The sequence below is a fragment of the Lithobates pipiens genome, unplaced genomic scaffold (genome assembly GCF_037356315.1).
Source record: "Lithobates pipiens isolate NorthernLeopardFrog02 unplaced genomic scaffold, aLitPip1_a1.2 Scaffold_16, whole genome shotgun sequence".
Lineage (NCBI taxonomy): Eukaryota > Metazoa > Chordata > Amphibia > Anura > Ranidae > Lithobates > Lithobates pipiens.
In genome coordinates this window covers 113,389,298-113,407,950 of record NW_027507748.1, presented here as the reverse complement: position 1 = coordinate 113,407,950, position 18,653 = coordinate 113,389,298, and the positions used below count along the sequence as shown (strand labels likewise).

General features: G+C 40.4%; 1 protein-coding gene across 4 annotated transcripts in view; it reads left to right on the top strand.

The window, feature by feature from the left end:
- The window catches only part of TTC19 (tetratricopeptide repeat domain 19), a 44,217-nt gene extending 26,063 nt beyond the window's left edge, over positions 1 to 18,154 (top strand). For all 4 annotated transcript variants that reach the window (XM_077480301.1, XM_077480302.1, XM_077480304.1 and 1 more), the window contains 3 exons: positions 6,640 to 6,794; positions 11,463 to 11,625; positions 17,813 to 18,154. In XM_077480301.1, coding sequence (XP_077336427.1) covers positions 6,640 to 6,794; positions 11,463 to 11,625; positions 17,813 to 17,964 — 470 coding nt within the window. In that variant the 3' untranslated portion in view covers positions 17,965 to 18,154. The remainder of the gene's footprint in view (positions 1 to 6,639; positions 6,795 to 11,462; positions 11,626 to 17,812) is intronic.
- Positions 18,155 to 18,653: the final 499 nt, after the last annotated feature.

The window sequence follows — 18,653 nt, the reverse complement described above, 5'->3', positions numbered from 1 at the left end:
ACATAAAACATTCAATGTACATTATTGAGATTTTATTTTTTACACATAGAATACATTTTGGCCTAAATCTATCAAGACGTTTTCTTTTTTTTTTTTTTTTTTATTGGATGTGCTTTATAGCAGAAAGTAAAAAAAAAAATTTTTTCCCCAAAATTGTTGATTTTTTTTGTTTATATAATAAAAAGAAAAATCGTGGGGATCAAATGCCACCAAATGTGAAAAAAAATTTATACAAATTTCATTTGGGTACTGTACAGCACTGTATGACCACACAATTACCAGTTAAAGTATCTCAGTGCTAAATAGCAAAAAATGGTCTGGTCATGGAGAGGGGGGTAAAACCTTCTGAAGCTCAAGTTGTCAAATCTACCAAAACACGAGGACCTACTTAAACCATCCAATCAATCTGTATACAGTCAGGATCTTGCATTAAATACGTGTTGGTAGTTCTAAAGAGGATTGCATAATCCGATTGTAAGGGATGGTGGGGAGCTTTGGTATGAGATGAGCTTTCATACCATGTACACCATAAAGCGGGGCCCTCCAACCTTTTTAAATAATGGGCCCGTTTACTGTCCCTGTCCCTGCCATTGCTATTAGTGGAAGAATAGTGCCCCATTGTTGGTATCAGGGGAAGGAACAATGCCCCATCATTGGTGTCGGTGGGAAGAATAGGGCCCTGCAGTTGGTGTCAGTGGCAGGAATGGAGTTGAACAATAGAGGTATCAAACTTAATTATGCGATGAGCCAAAGAGAAATCCACTTTTTTAGAGTAGAAGAAGGTCGTTTGACAACTTCTACATTCTTTAAATCAACAGATAGGAATGCCTACATAACAAGGGACAGCTGTCACCATAAACCATGGATGGAAGGAGTCCCCAAGGGACAGTTCCTTCACATTAGACTAGATTGTATTTCATTGGCAGACTTTCAATGGCAAGCAGGAATTTTAACTCAAAGATATGTGGAAAAGGACTATTATAATGCAAAAACATTGGCATTTATTACAGAATAACAGAGTACTTGCTCCAGCCTTACCCCCTTAAACCCTTGGTTGTTGTATACAGAGGGGTTCCAACGTCTTAAAAAAATAAAAAAAAATAAAATAGGTTGGTACATAACATTCTAGACCCCTCCTCTCTTCCATAACCTCACTGGATTTTACAAATGTCTACCAAGTTTGTGGCCATAACAAGTTTAAAAAGAAAAAAAATATGATAGAATTCTCCTCTAAAGCTACCGCCTAAGAAATATTTAGTGAAATCTTTCATTACTTGCAGAACTATGTTTGTTTACTTCAGTGCCCATGTGGGTGACAGTATGTGGGCCGCACGACCCGGGTGTTGGGTATGAGGCTCAACAAACATATAGGGAGTATTCGTAAAAGATACAAAAACCATAGTGTCTCCAGACACTATGATTTGGCCCACGGTAGACATCCTGCAGGAACCCTGTTCATGGGTATAGACAGCTTCATGCCACATTGGAGGAACAGTCGTAAAGTTAGGGAATTGTCTAAGATTCATTTGTTTTCAATCTCCTTAAGTTACATGCCACATGGTTTAAACGTGGACTGGGATGTTGTTTCTTAGATGACTCTTGATGTTTATGAATTAGTTTTATATTGAAAAAACTTTATTTTTTATTTTTTTTGTTCAATTGCCAACATATTGAATGAGTATAAGTTTATATGGTATTTAATATACATTATTCAGGTCCGGTCTCCTTTCCATCCATGCAGTTGAAGCCCCTGATGCCGTGTCACCACACGGTAAGGCCCATATTTTAGATTGGGACCATGGTCTCTGACATCTGAGGATCGCACTATTGGGGGTGCTCAGTGAGTGAAGACACATGATCTTAGGGGGGCAGGGTTCCATTAGATACTGCAATGATGGCTTCGTTCATAACGAGGCTTAGTTGCACATTATGAGCCGCACGTAGTGGGGAAATGAGAACAAGGCTTGGATACTGCCGTGACGGCTCTGTTCAGAGTGAGGCTTGGTTTCTTTCTGTGAGCCGCACTGATTAGAAAATGAAAGCGAGGAGCTGGTGTTATTGCTCTCTTGGACACAAGTACTTTAGCTTCTTCTTTTTTTTCTATTTTTTCTCTCTTTGCTGATGACACCTTTTCGTGGAGTCTCACTGTCAACGTCACTTTCTGAAGGAAGCATAAAGTGAATGTGACGTTTTGGTGGAGTCTTAATGTGAAAGACTCTTTTTGCTGGAGTCTCAAAGTGAAGGTCACACTCTGGTGGAGTTTGTGTGAATGCCATGTTCCAGTGAAGTCTCAATGTAAAAGTATCTTTCTTGTGGAGGTTGAATGTGACAATCGCAGTCTGGTGCATCAAAGTCAACCCCTCTTCTTTAAGGACGCACAACGAGTTTACAATTTTTCGTGGAACGTTATAGTGAACGTCACTTATTGGTGGAATCTGAAAGCGAACGCAATGTTTTCATGAAGTCTCCATGTCAGCGTCACTTTCTGAAGGAAGTGTAAAAGGAACACAAACACAATGCCTTGGTGGAGTCTCAATGTGAATTTCACTTTTTGCTGGAGTCTCAAAGTGGATGGGACATTCTGGTGGATCGTCTATGTGAATGTCACTTTTTGGCAGTCTGAATGTGAAGGTCACATTCTGGTGGTGTCTGAATGTGAAGTTCACAATCTCGTGGAGTCTCAATGTGAAGGTCACGTTATGGTGAAGACTTCATGTAAATGTCACGCTCTGGTGGCGTCTCCTTGTGAAGGTCACGCTCTGGTGAAGCGTTGCAATCTGTTGGAGTCGCCATGTGAACATCACTTTCTGGTGGAATTTCAATGTGAAATTCACATTGCCACACAGTGACCCTAATATAGTGATCAGTGCTAAAAAAAAAAAAAAATGCACTGTCACTGTACTAATGGCTGGGAAGGGGATAACTTCTGGGGCGATCAAAGGGTTAAATGTGTGCCTAACCAGTGTTGCTAGTGTGGGGTAGGTGCTTTTACTAGTGGAGGACATAGATTGGGTTTTCTACTTTTCAGGAACACAGGATCTAAGTCTTTTGTACTGACAGAATCGCAATCTACCTTGTTTACATAGACTGCCATTTTGTCAGTGTACTGAATGATCGTGGGTCTCAGTGAACATTGCGTCTGCGGGACCCACTGTGTTAAATCACAGTGGGAGCGAGCCGGCGGTGGGGCACACTCGCACCCAAAATTCAGAAGTGCAGAATTATATTAATATGATTCTGCACAGCGCAGCCGCCCTATAGCAGTAGATCTGCTATGGGGTGGTCGGCAAGCGGTAAATATTTTCATTTCATCGTTGTACCCCAAAATAATCTACATTTTTACATTTATTTATATATTTTTTCCACGATCCTTCCGGAATTTTAGGAGGCTCAAACCTCACATTACCTTGAGAGCTCTGTGTGCGGTCTAAGCCCAAAACAAAGCTACAATAATAACAGTATGTGTAATATAACACTATCAGAGCTGCAGATAGGAGAGGCTGCTGATGTTGCAGCAATCATTTTTTCTCTGTATTTTCTCTCTCTCTTACTGGAAGTTGGTGTAGTCATTTGCTGTGTTCCTGATTTGAACTTTCAGCTGGTATGCAGGGGAATGGGGCCCCATTTACACCGCTGCATCGCATTTGTTGCACCTTTTTTCCACGTTTTTATTTGCTGCATTTTTTACACCACAGCATAGTGCAGCCCATTGTTTTTGATTGAGTTGCCTCACATGCGACAAGACTCTCCAGGACCTTTTCCAGTATGGAACTTTTGTGTGTTTTTTTTTTTTTTTTTTTTGGTAAAATGTTTACTAGCCTCATTTGGGGTGCCATTAACAATTGACGGCCCTGCGATGCGTGTTCTTTACAAAATTTTCTTGCATTCCGGGAAAGCACGTGGAAACGCACATTTCCGCAGATGTGAATGGGGCCTTAATGTAAAAGAGGATGCAGCAGATTACACATAGGGCTCAGCAGGGGAGCAGTTTTATTCGATTTTATGGTCGTTATAGCCCTTTTTACACTTTTTTTTTTTTTTTTTTTGTTCACTCACATGTTAAAGTACAAAAGGCAAATCTTCTATTTCTAGTTATGGGTGGAGTGGAGAGGTATTAGAACATTTTTTTTATATTGCTGTCTGTGCCCCCATTAAGAGATTCACCCTCTCTATTTTTCATGTTTACTGTTACCACCAAAAGTGAAAAAAAATCCCAAATTGTGGGTTGCCACCAGAACAGGAATAGAGAGGAAACCTTGCAGTGGGGACACTAGTTCTCGTAACAGCCAGGGATTCTGAAAGTTTGTGGGCTTTCTCTCACTTTGTTTTGACTAAGGCAGGAAGTGAATGGAAATCTCCTCCCCAATGGGTACAAAAAAAATTGCATTTAGTTCTCGTTACAGAATAGATTTACTAAAGGCAGACAGACAGCATCTCTCCACTCGGGGAGCTGAGAGAATGGAGCCATCGGCGATGTTCAGTGGCTCGTTTCTCAGTGAAGAGGTGGCGGGGGACAGATCAGACATCAGACTCTGATGCTGCATCCACCTAGATAAGTATGAATCTACAAGAAAAAAACTCTAATAATTGACAATACTGTAGTGAAATGGCATACAGTCATTTTCTCTGGTGTGTGTGTGTGTGTGTGTGTGTGTGTGTGTGTTTTGGTTATTTTCTTCAGTCAGATGTCCTTAGTCTGATAGTCGGCATTAACCAACCCACTTTCTCTGAGCACAGTTCATCTTGGACCCCCTGGCTTGTGACTGGACAGTGAACAGAGAAGCAGCTTAGTGATGAGCACATCTCCCTTTGTTGCTCTGCTTTCTCCAGAATGCTTCTTGTGCTGCTTCTTTCACTCATACTCTAGTCCTGCTGTAAGAAGCTGATACCAGGTCAACTTCAAATGCTTACAATGTTTGCATTTACCAGTATACATTTACTGATGTATTAATATATTCAGAGCTACATTAAAGTGTTACCCCAGCATTTCAAATGCCTGATATGTGTATGTTGTACCATGTACTTGTACAAAACGTATCGGGCGCTTTTTTTTGCTTGCTTTTGTGTGAATTCTCTGGTGTTCCTGCCAGTCCCTCTACTTTTCTGTTAAAAATGGACCACACTAGGCAGGAGAGCTCATCGTGGTCAGTTCCCTAGCTGTGCTGGGAACTCAGGCTGCTTTCCTCCAATGATCAGCCTTGGTCTTGCATGCCTAACTTGTCTACCAATATTTTCCGAGTTCAGCTTTAAAGGAGTTGTAAAGGCAGAAGGTTTTTCAGCGTAATGCATTCTATGCATTAAGAAAAAAAAAACTTCTGTCTGTAGCAGCCTCTCCAGCACCCCCTAATACTTACCTGAGCCCCATCTCTGTCCAGCGATGTCAACGAGTGTCTTAGCCATCGGGGACTCTCCTCCTGATTGGCTGCGACATAGCAGTAGCGCCATTGACTCCTGTGGCTGTCAATCAAAGTCAGCCAGTCAGGAGATAGGGGGCGTGGCCCCGTGTCTGGACACAGGTAGCTGTGCCTCGGCTCGGGTGCCCCTCTAGCAAGCTGCTTGCTCTGGGGGCACTCGACAGGAGGGAGGGGCCAGGAGCAGCAGAGGGGGACCAGTGAAGAGGAGGATCGGGGCTGCTCTGTGCAAATCCACTGCAACAGAGCAGGTAAGTATAACATGTTTGTTATTTATTTTTATTTTTTTAAACAAGACTTTACAATTTAAAATACAGCTTTGAACCAAGACACGGCTGTATGAAAACTATCTTTACCTGGATTAGAAAAAAGAACAGGCTGGAATCACACTGTGTTTGTTGCATTTTTTTTTCTTGATGCGTTTTGCATTGATATAAAAGGAAAAGCATGTCATTGTTTGTCGCTGCACATCTTGGCACCTGTTGCAATTAATTTTCCATTGCTTATCACCATGCATTATGATGTGTATTGACATTTGTTTGAATGCACCTTACAGTATATGTCTTGACATGCATTTTGATACATTTTCTTTTGATAAAAAAAAAAACAAACGAGCCCCCTTTCACACTGGAGCGGCGTTGGCAGTAAAACGGCACTATTTTTAGCGTTGCTTTACCATAGGTATTCGGCTGCTAGTGGGGCAGTTTTACCCCCCCTGCTAGCGGCCAAGAAAGGGTTGAAACCACCACCGCAGCAGCGCTTTGCCAGAGGTATAGCCGCACTGCCCCATTGATTTCAATGGGCAGCAGCAGTATATACACCGCGCCTTCACTGCTCCAAAGGTGCTGCTAGCAGGACTTTTTTTACCGTCCTGCTAGCGCACTGCTCCATTGTGAAAGCCCTAGGGGCTTTCCCACTGGAGACACAGCAGCGGCTGTTTTAGGTCGGTTTGCAGGCACTATTTTTAGCGTAATAGCGCCTGAAAAATGACCCAGTGTGAAAGGGGTCTTAGTGCCTCATATTAAAATTATAAGCCTTAGGAGACTAAAGAGGAAAATGAGAACAAAATAGTTGTTCTCAGGTTTCCTCTTTTTTTTTTTCTCTGGAAAAGTGAAACGCATTTCCCGATTTGGTAAGTATTGGTAGTGTTTTCTTTCCTCCAATTTTTAGTATATATATGTCTGCACATATTTTTATTTTATTTTTTTAACTTATTTTGTGCTTGCAGCAGAGGAAAAGACAAACACGCGGCTTCTCCTAGGTCTGAGTCTGGATTCATACGCACGTTACCTAGTGAGCCAATCACAGCTTTTACATGCACAGGTCATGTTGGAGAGAGCATTGCACATCTCTAAGGAGGAGCAAGGAGATCTTCACCCACAGGTCAGTAGAAAACCAGACTTACTTGGCTCGCTGGTTGCACAGTTAGGCTACCCATACCTTGTACAAGGGAAATCTAAAGGAATCTGTACACTACAGTAAATTGTAGAAGAAAATTGTATAATGTATGACCAGCTGTACCTGAACAAAACAAAATTGACTGTAAAATGCTGTATGTGGCATATGTCTGGAAAACCCCACGGGTACATTACTAAGGAATTCCTCTGCATTGGGAATCCAGGATCCCATGAAAAGATCCTTTTCTGTGAAGGTAAACTTACACTGAATCCCCTGCCCATCCCCTCTGGTCCTGCTGTACCTATGGCCGGTCATCACCTGCTAGGAGACATTGGGTCTCCGCTTTACCGGTACAGGGATTTGAAATTCCTGTGGCTTTCTCGCTTTCTCTCCCGTTCGTGTTCTGATTGGTCGGTGCCATCCATGTGATGATACCGAGTAATTAGAATGCTTCCTATATGTACCCTTACGAGGTAAGTTTAGGAGATTAAGCCACAGGGAATTTCAGTGGCAACCCAATGTCTCCTAGTGGGCGATTGCCAGCCTCCAGTACAGCGGGACCATGGGGAGGGGGTCCAGTGTAAGTTCACCTTACAGACTTTCTGTAAAGGTGAACTTACCCTTTAAAGAGGAAGCAAACCCTGATGGGTTTACTTCCTCTTTCATTCCCTGCAAAGGCAAAGCATAATGGACTACTGTGCATCGCATAGTAGTCCATTATGTGTCACTTACCTGACACAGGAGCCAGTGATGTCGCCTGTAGTCCGGCGCATCCATCTTCTCGGTGGGACTCGCTGCTCCGCCGCTGTCATTCGGCGAAGCCGCAATGACGTTACTCCCGCGCATGCGCACGGGAGCCGACGCGTGTGGCATCTTCGTCGTTGACGGTGCCGCGCTCAGTGCGTCTGTGCACCGCTGTCTACGGCGCATGCGCCGTAGACAGCGGTGCCTGTCTTTCGGCAAATATCTCCTAAACCGTGTAGGTTTAGGAGATATTTCTTGGACCTACAGGTAAGCCTTAATCTAGGCTTACCTGTAGGTCAAAGTGTGTTGTAAGGCCGCGTACACACGCGGGGACTGTTCGCCCAACTTTGTCCGCTGAACAGTGTTTCGGCAAACAGTCCGCTCGTGTGTGGGCTTTCAGCGGACAGTTTCAGCGAACAGTCCGCTGAACAAGGTTTTTCGGAAATTCCGAAAAACTGTCCGCTGAAACAAAGTTTCAGCGAACAGTCCCCTCGTGTGTAGGCTTGTTCGTCAAACTAAGTTCCGCGCATGCTCAGAAAGGATTTACACGCCGAAAGTTATAATGCAGTGTATAGGACGTCGTATTTTTCGTCCCGTCGTACGTGCCGTTCACGTCATCGCGCACGGTTTCAGCAAACTGTTCGTCCGTCGTGTGTGGCCATGTCCGTCCATGCTAATTTTGAGCGGACTGTTTGCTGAAACTGTTTGACGGACAAAGTTGGGCGAACAGTCCCCGCGTGTGTACGCGGCCTAAGGGTTTACAACCACTTTAAATCTTCTCTGACTTGCACATACAATTTATTGATGCAGAAGAATATGAACTTTTGGTGTTAGTAAACATACGTTTTGGTGAGTTTCATTTAAGATTAACAACTTGCATTAAAATGCTTGTAAAATTGTGTTTCAGAATATTTTACAGTCTTCTACATGTTGTATGGTTGATTGAATTATCCTGATAACAGTTCCTGGGTCATAATATTGGAATTACGAACATTGGAAACATAACTTTGGAATCATGACTTTCCTATCTTTCATGTGGTTTCTTTTTATTTATTTTTTTGCGACCTTTCTGGTTTTGGAGCACCTAAAGCAGGTGTAAAATATAAATGTAAGGCTAGTTTTACATGGGTGCTATATACCAACAATAACACTGCGCAGTACCAGATGTATAGGGAAAAGCTGCCAAAACTAGGATTTTTTTTAGCCACAAAGATATCAAATATAAAGTGTAGGCGCTAAACCTATGCTGCCACAATAATCAAATAAGAAGTGAAGGCAGAAGAAATAATGAATATAAAAAAGTGAACAACATATATGATAAAGAAGGATATAGGAAACCCTATACTATATATTCATGTAGCCATGAATTTTGTGAAATATGAACACAGATATGAAAATATAAACATAAATGGTGAAATATAAATAATAATTAAGTGGAGTCCATATTTTGTAATGATGGATACATAAACGTAAGTCCCAACCAAGGCTGGTGAAAACAGGGATCCAAATCAGATGTAACCCTGAAAATTCCACCGCAGTGCAGATCCCACCACCTTAAGAAGTGCAGGCTTACCAGATGGAAATGACCCGAATAGACATATATCTAAGGGGTCAAAAATCGCTTATGGTTCCAAATACTGAGGCACTGGTTCAGCGTTCTATGGTTGTATGGATCCCAAGACAAATGGTTCTTTCAATGTATCAGACTGTATGTAGTAATAACTTTTAAAGAGGCAGCTCCGACATCAACCCAGACCAATGTCTTTTGTCAGCTCCACTTACGTTTATGTATCCATCATTACAAAATATGGACTCCACTTAATTATTATTTATGTTTATATTTTCATATCTGTTCATATTTCACAAAATTCATGGCTACGTGAATATATAGTATAGGGTTTCCTATATCCTTCTTTATCATATATGTTGTTCACTTTTTTATATTCATTATTTCTTCTGCCTTCACTTATTTGATTATTGTGGCAGCATAGGTTTAGCACCTACACTTTATATTTGATAGTTTTACATGGGTGACCTGATCAGGTCTGCCTGTCAGTTTTTCAGGTGGACCTGATCGGAACCTCCACTGTCCTCTACGAAGCATCTGCTGGCATCGGATCTGATCCTGTCTGCCAAAAAACAGATGGCTGAGGGATACATTCTACCGTCAGATCAGATGACAGTCAGAGTCAGAGCAGACACGGACCTGTCATCTGCCTGATCAGCAGAGATATCCCCTACTGAGCAGGTGGAACAGTTTTACAGAATTTGCCCCGTGTGAAAAGGGCCTTAACGCTTTTTTTTTTTTTTTTTTTTTTTCAGTCCACCACCCCATCCTCTATCCAAACATCTCATGTGCCAAATAATATATAAAAAAAAAAATACAGTATGTGTGTACCTACTCAGTCTGTACAGGAGTCAGATTTAGCCACTGATGTGGAACTACTTAAAGGATAAGTTCACCTTTTGGGAACATATAACTAACGCTGCCCACTGCTGATCGCTGGTGCAATGCTTTCCAGGCTCCTGCAACAAAAAATAAATGCAAGTTTTTATTTTAGCTGCAAAAAAAGTGCATTTATTTATTTTTAAAGTGAATTTATCCTTTAACAGATGTTATCCTCCAAGACATATTTTCATTAAGAGTCTGGTTAGACAAAGCTTGGCTTAACAGAGCCTCGAAAGGTGTTGGGTGAGTGTAACAAAGTAATTTTATTAATGCAGATTATGCGCTAGACAGGAAAAGGTAGTGAAAAAGCGTAACTAAAATTTTTTCAGATTTCTTTAGCACAAGAGGCAGTTAGAGGGTTGAGACAAGCCATTTAACACTGACAAAAGTGCCCACAATGGTTGGCTTTTATTCATTTATCTAAACCTTTAACCCAAAATGAAAGAAAACATTTGCTGTAACTGCTTAAAATGTTAGCTGGAGTCTATCTTTTGTTAGTTAAGTCCATGAAAATCTGCTAGTGCATCTAACACTACCCTTTCCCCTGACAAGGCTGCTGTTCACATGTGTCTCCATTTCCCCCCCCCCCCCCCCCCACGTGCTGTTTGCCGGTCAGTCTGGCACTTACCCCATGTGGCAGGCAGCGTGGTGCAGCAGCTCAGCTCCGAGTCCGCTCTCCTCCATGGCAGCTTCCAGCTCCTCCCCTCCTCCTCCTAGGTGTCCAATAGGATTGCCTGTCCTTTCAGCCAATCAGGTGACCGGTGTCAAAACCTGCTTTGTGATTGGCTGGTAGGAGGATCAGTGTTACAACAGCGAATATTAATTTGGCTGTTGTAAGACACCTGGGTGGGCTGAGAGCGCACTTTCTGTGACACAAGCCCACCCTATATTGAAGCCTCTGGCTCTAACTGGTGCTTAAATAAAAAACAGTCCCTCCCCATTGGAATTCATGCTCTGATGTCCTGAAAGGGGCCAGACACATGAATAGGGGGAGATGGCAAAGGACAGGGGGGCAGCACCCTTAATGAAAGGGCCGCCCCTGCAATAGTCCAACTATTCATGCATGAAAATTGAACATCATTGAAATCACATTGCCTGAATTCTACTGCTTTGTTCATCAGGAAGCAAAAAGAAACTGAAATGACCCTTGATGGCTTCTCCGTGAAAATATTTGTATAGCTTTATAGTTTGAGTCACTGACTTGTAACAAGTATGCTAGTTATGGGTTAGTAATGCAAAGTCAGAAATGGCAGCCTCCATGTCTCTCTTGGGAAAGGGTTCCTTTAATAATTGAAGCTTGTAAAATGCATATAAAGGCATGAAAGCATATCTGGATCCTGTATCTTCACTTATGTTGAGAAGACACAACTTTGTTTTCTTAGGATTCACCACTTGTTTAGTAATTATTGAATAAGACTAACTGTGTAGTGTTTTTTTCAATCATGTTTTATGTCCTGCAGACCATCACCCTGCTGAATGACCTGGCCACAGTGATGGAAGCACAGGGCCGCTATGATGAAGCTTACGGCTTTGTCAGCCAAGCACTTCCTCTAGCCGAAAAGGCAGACCATCCAGATTACCATATCTTGCTCACCAATATGGCAACGATTCTCATGCATCAAGGTAAACTATAGAAATTTTGGTGTTATATTGGAGCAGAAAGCACGTTTTGTAGTCTTAATGTGCTCCAGTATCAGGTATTTGCTTTCTTTGAATATGAAAAGACCGTCATGAACTGAAAAAACTTCAGGTAAAGGCACAGAAAAATCTATTTTTTATATAATTTTTCGTTGCAGTGGTTTCCTTTCCATTATTGATCTTTATGCTCTTGCAATTTGAACTTGCTGGAACATTTGACTGCACCAAGAAAAGTCAGTTCCCTAGCACAGCCCCCTCACTCCTTCACATCGTAGCCCTTTTCTCTTCTGGGAGTGTCTAATTTTTGCTGGCCCAGCTCCTCTGCCCCTTCCTTTACTAGCCTACATAAACTTTTATGTAGCTGCAGGGGAATGTTAGGATATTATCATTATGCTGTGTTGTGTTTTTTTTGTTTTTTTATATTTATATATCTCTGAATTATGTATTGAGTGATCATGTTATAATATTAGAGTATTTTTTTCAGGGAATACATTGTAATCATTTAAAAAAAAGCCAAGAGTTCTGTTAGGAGCTATCTAGCACCACATCCCATAATTAATTAACTCAATGTCTGTCTCTCAAGGCATCCCAAAAGGTAGTAAGGGACATTTTTGGTGCATTTCTACTAAAGAAAAGACAAACCTGCATCCAGTAAACTCATTTTATTAATGTCATTTCAACCCGACAAACCAGGTTGATTTGATATGAAAATCCAAATCCAACCGCGACATTAAAAAATGTGTGCGTTATTATTCATAGCCCCATCCACAGCATGTCCATATCAATAGAAAGGGCCATAGTATTAGCCAACCAGATGTACAGTGCCTTGAAAAAGTATTCATACCCCCTTTCGATTTTCCACATTTTGTCATGTTACAACCAAAAACGTAAATGTATTTTATTGGGATTTTATGTGATAGACAAACACAAAGTAGCCCATAATCGTGAAGTGGAAGGAAAATTATAAATGGTTTTCAACCTTTTTCACAAATAACTGAAAAGTGTGGTGTGCATTTTTATTCAGCCCCCCTGAGTCAATACTTCGTAGAACCACCTTTTCACTGCAATTTACAGCTGCAAATCTTTTTGGGGATGTCTCTACCAGCATTGCACATCTAGAGAGTGACATTTTTGCCCATTCTTCTTTGCAAAATAGCTCAATCTCTGTCAGATTGGATACAGAGCATCTGTGAACAGCAATTTTCAAGTCTTGCCACAGATTCTCAATTGGATTTAGGTCTGGACTGTGACTGGGCCATTTTAACACATGAATATGCTTTAATCTAAACTATTCCATTGTAGCTATATGTTTAGGTTTGTTGTCCTGCTGGAAGGTGAACAACCGCCCCAGTCTCATGACTCTAATGCCCTGTACACACGGTTGGACATTCCGACCACAAAATCCGTCTGATTTTTTTCTGACGGATTTTGTCTGAAACTGGTGTTGCATACACACGGACGGACAAAGTTGTCGGAAAATCCAATCGTTCAGAACGAGGTGACATTCGTTGCGTATTGTTGTGCTTTTTAAGGAATTTTCCCGCACAATATTTCCTAAGTAATTTTTAACGAAGATATTTTTAAGATACCAAATCAGTCTATATGACACAGTCTATATATGTGAAACTTATTCACGGAGACGAGTGATCATACAAAATAGCTACATTTATTGGTTGACAGAAAACAAATATTTACATGAAATATTAAAATACAGATTACATTACTTGATCATTTTGACAATTTCTGGGAACACCCTCAAACTGGGCGTAGTAGTACCTTGGACACAATTATCACCATTATCATTTCTCGGTAGAATCAATAACCTTTTGATAATTGACAATTAAACAGAATGTCTGTATTTCACACATCCAACCGTTACTATACTGCAGGTAAGTAAGTGGTTAACAATGTGAAATAAATTAGACATTTGTTTGTCAATAAAATTGGCATCTATGCAAAAAGAAATGTATGAAAAATGTAATTTAGAGAAAAATCTAAAAGGCGGTTATTGATTCGGGAGAAGTATTTCAATAATAGAATATTCAAAAACATCAATATTTAAGAGAACATAAAATAGATGATAAACATATATTTACCCATTTCCAATATGGCTATTAGTGTGGAGTATTAGTTACCAGGAATTTTAAGATGGCTGCCGTGGCTTCAACATTCCAAGGAGCAGGGATCTTCATGAATGTAAAATGTGTATTCATGCATGTCTTCCAGTGTCCCTTCTCAGGGGGGGTCCCTAAGCTTCCCCCTGACTCTCTCCCCCCAGCTCTCCTCCGAGCTTCCTTTTCTTTTCCTCCATCTTTCTAGTTTCTTAAATATCCTTTTAAACAAAAGGATCATAAAATTATACTAAGTTCTGCCCAGAGGGTATGTGTTCCCCCCTCATTGGCCGGCAGACTTAATGGTTAGCTTTCCCGGGAGTCTCGTGATTTTAAGGTAATAGCACCTTCCACCACCAGGTGTCTCACCTATGTTTGGTGTTTTATTTCTTTAAGTGAATATTTTTCTAATTCTGTAATATGTGTTCGTTATTTATATGTTCTAACGAATATATTCGAGTGTTCAAGAATTATGGCATAATGTAGAATACGCTTTAACATAAATTTCCAATAATCACTTGCATAAATTGGTGATATATATGCATATCACTGTATATCTGTTAATCTTTAGTCCGTTTAGAAAGGACACAGGTTAGATATATATCAAACAAATCACATACAATTATTATCTATATGGATACATGTATAATTTGGGTATCCAATCAATATTTGTTTATCTAAACATAGGTTAAATTCTTATACAATTCTAATCATGATTTATGTTTTTTATAATACTAATTTGTTGCTAAAACACTTCTACTTATAATCATACTTTCATATATAATTTCTTTGTGACCAAGTTCTTTAGATCATTAGATACTAAAATTATAATCTCAGTTGTGACCTATATATATATAATTTGAATGGCTTAGAAAAATATTTATGTTACTGGTATATGAATCTGTCTCCAACATTGTGACACAACACCCCAGATATATGCACCTGTCATTCCACTCTCGGTTTTTATAGCTGTTATCATCCTAGCGTGTGAATCTCTCCTGCCATTGTTTCATGAGAAGCTAGGACAATACTGACTACTTGGCTTATTGATCTCTCACTTTCTGAGACAATGGGATATTTGTTCTGGTCATTCAGGTTTAATGGCTGTTGGTCACAGGTACTCCTGAGTATAGCCCAGACCTTGCCATATATATTTGCATGGCCTTCCTTGGCCATTAAATGAGGTAGATAAGATTTCCTCTGGTGTTTGTGACCAAACATCCCTTTTGTTCAGGCCCCACATTTTTCAGTACAGACTTGTAAAATTGTAAAAGATAGCTAATCCCTTTAATATTTAGAAAACCTGTGAGATCTTGTACTTTGCATTTTAAAGTTCTCCAAGAGGTCCTAGTCCAATAATATCAACATTGTAGTTCATCTGTTCCTAAAGCCTAAACAATCTCACCTCTTTGACAGTAAATATGAATGTATTATTATTATTTTTTTCTTAATGAATTCACAACAGTATGATGGAACTACGAAGAGGCTAGTAGCCAATAGCTTTGGTCTCGTAATTTGATCTGAGCATGCGTGGCACGTTGTCCGTCGGAATTCTCTACAAACAATTGGAAAGAGTCTGATTGGATTTTTTTGTCGGAAAATTTTAGATCCTGCTGTCAAATTTTTTCAGACGGAAAAAGTCAGATAGAGCCCACATACGATCGGATTTTCCAACAATATAATCCGATCGGACCTTTTCCGTCGGAATTTCAAACTGTGTACAGGGCATAACAGGTTTTCTTCTAAGATTGCCCTGTATTTGGCTCCATCCATCTTCCCATCAACTCTGACCAGCTTCCTTGTCCCTACTGGAAAAAAAGCAAGCCCATGTGATACTGCCACCACCATTTTTCACAGTGGGGATGGTGTGTTAGCTTTTAGGCCAAAAAAGTTCAATTTTGCTCTTATCTGACCAGAGCACCTTCTTCCACATGTTTGTGTCCCCCACATGGCTTCTTGCCACTCTTCCAAAATGGCCAGATTTGTGGAGTGCACTACTAATAGTTGTTCTGTGGTCAAATTCTTCCACCTGAGCTGTGGATCTCTGCAGCTCCTCGAGGGTTACCATGGGTCTCTTGGCTGCTTCTCTGATTAATGCTCTCCTTGCCCGGCCTGCCAGTTTTGGTGGATGGCCAGGTCTTGTTAGGTTTTCAGTTGTGCCATATTCTTTACATTTTAGAAAGATGGATTGAACAGTGCTCCGTGAGATGTTCAAAGTTTGGGATTTTTTTTTATAACATAACCCTGCGTTAAAATTCTCCACAACTCTATATCCCTGACCTGTCTGATGTGTTCCTTGGCCTTCAAGATGCTGTTTTCTAACAAACCTCTGTGGGCTTCACAGGACAGCTGTATTTTATACTGAGATTAAATTATGCACAGGTGGACTCTATTTACTAATTAGGTGACTTCTGAAGGCAGTTGGCTCCATTAGATTTTAGTTAGGGGTATCAGAGTACAGGGGGGCTGAATACAAATGCACGCCAAACTTTTTAGAAATTTCCATTCATCATTTTCCTTCCACTTCACAATTGTGTGCCACTTTGTGTTGGTTGCATAAAATCCCAATAAAATACATTTATGTTTTTGGTTGTAATATGACAAAATGTGGAAAATTTCAAGGGGTATGAATACTTTTTCAAGGCACTGTATACTGGTTCAGTATCACACATATGGAATAGTTGAAACAGAAGTAGGCTGTGGAGGGGTTACAATATTTCAACACGTTTTGCAGATCTACTTCTTCAGGAGAGGGGCATTCTAATAAAAAAACAAAGAACAAATTCAGTATATAATAAAGACATTCTACAATACATATAATTTTAATGATATCCTAATATAAGTAAAATACGTCTGGAATATATTTACAGGATATGTTGTTACTAAATCTGTTTCCAAAACATTATGTATGCATAATTTACCAGAAGAATATGTAGAAAATTCTTCAATAAAAATCCTGAATAGAGACCATTACCAGAAGCCACAGGAATGAGGGACAGGGAAGCACGAGGCAGGTGCCAAATCTTTAAGAAAAGGGGCAAAAAGAGTATACACAAAAACTGCATAACATTTAAATCTAGCATGTATATAGCGAGTACACCTTATCCCCATCCATAGCAGCAGGACAAACAAAAGCACATGGGAAGCAGGCCTTCAAAGGAACAATATTCAAAATATTCCTTTCCACACCCCCTGTAATGATGTGTATACAAAGTACAAAAGATAACACTTGCAAAAATCTACATAAAATACATATACAGTAAGTATGGCCCTTTTTTGAAAGGCATATAAGTACCCGGTGTAGGATGAGGGACCATGTGCCTTCCCATATGTGTGCAGCATGCAAAGAGAAAAAGACAAGCTGTATGGGCTGTTTAAATATGGCTCCTGTCAACTGTGCCACATCCGCCCTCACCCACCCATGCTCTCCCCCAACCATATAGTTTGGAAAGGAAGGAGGTGGTGAGATCAAATTTGCCCTACCACTGGGCATGGGTGGCCCCACACATGTACATTAATCCCAGCCACCAAACACAAGACACCCAGTTATCCGCCAGCCCACCAGGATGGACAAGGTCAGGCATGCCCAGTATGGTGGGCTCTACATCCCAGAAGTAATCTGAAGCACCAGGGACACACACACTGCCACATCCATCCTCCCCACATGGTCGTCATACACTAGCTCCAACCACCATAAACCACCCTCAGTGGGCAATAAAGGGTAGAGCAAAGTGCCATCCCTCATGTCCTGCCAAAAATATTGGTTGGCTTTGGGTTAACCTACAAGGATGAAAAAATTTTTATGTTTAAAAGATGCCGCTTTGATGCAGTTATCCTTACTACAGCTTCACTACTATGAGTCCCTGGGCTAGAATCGGCAAGCTGCCATTAAAGCATGCAGCCCTGTTCTGAATCAATTACAGGCAGCATGGCCTGTGACCCAGAAAAAGTGTGGTACAATCTTTGCAGATAAGGTTCCTGTAAAGTGATTTTAGAAAGTGTAAGCACCATTAAGGTAAAAGTGGACTTTGATTTTTGTATGCTTTGTGGCCTTTCTAAAGGAGGGATGAAACATCTGGCAGATGCTGAAGGGATCTTCAGGGAGGCGCTGAAAAAGGCGGAGGAGAAGAAGGATGCCATATCTGTTCAATATATCCAAGAAGGACTTTCTAAACTCAATTCCCGGAAGGAGGAAAAAAGCCAAAAGATCTGAGTGTCCATTTTATAAAAAATACAGACTTCTGTACTACCTTCTGCCAGTATGCTGGATCTTTTGTTAACTATGATAAAGAATGCAGGTTGGCTGTCAATGGACTTTTTTTTTTTTTTTTTATTGCTAAACTGTAGATCACGTTTTTAATGTGAAACTGTAAATTAAATGTTTTAAATGATTTCAAACTCTACATTCAACTGTTTCTTGTAAATTTTCTGCATTTGTAATGGCAGTTCTGCACCTTTAATCACATCAGCCCTGGAAGCTTTTACCGAGCGATACCTCACTCTGTTGATTTAACTGACAATTGTGCGGTCGTGCGACACTGTACCCAAACAAAATTGACGTCCTTTTTTTTTTCCCCCACAAATAGAGCTTTCTTTTGGTGGTATTTGATCACCTCTGCGGTTTTTATTGTCTGTGCTATAAACAAAAAAAGACCAACAATTTTGAAAAAATAAATAAAAATTTCTTTTTACTTTTTGCTATAATACGTATCCAAAAAAATATAAAAAAACATGTATTCATCAATTTAGGCCGATTTATGTTTTCTTCTACGTATTTTTGGTAAAAAAAAAAAATCGCAATAGGCGTATATTGATTGGTTTGCGCAAAAGTTATCGCGTCTACAAACTACGGGATAGATTTAGGGACTTTTATTTCTTTTACTGGTAATGGCGGCAACTGCG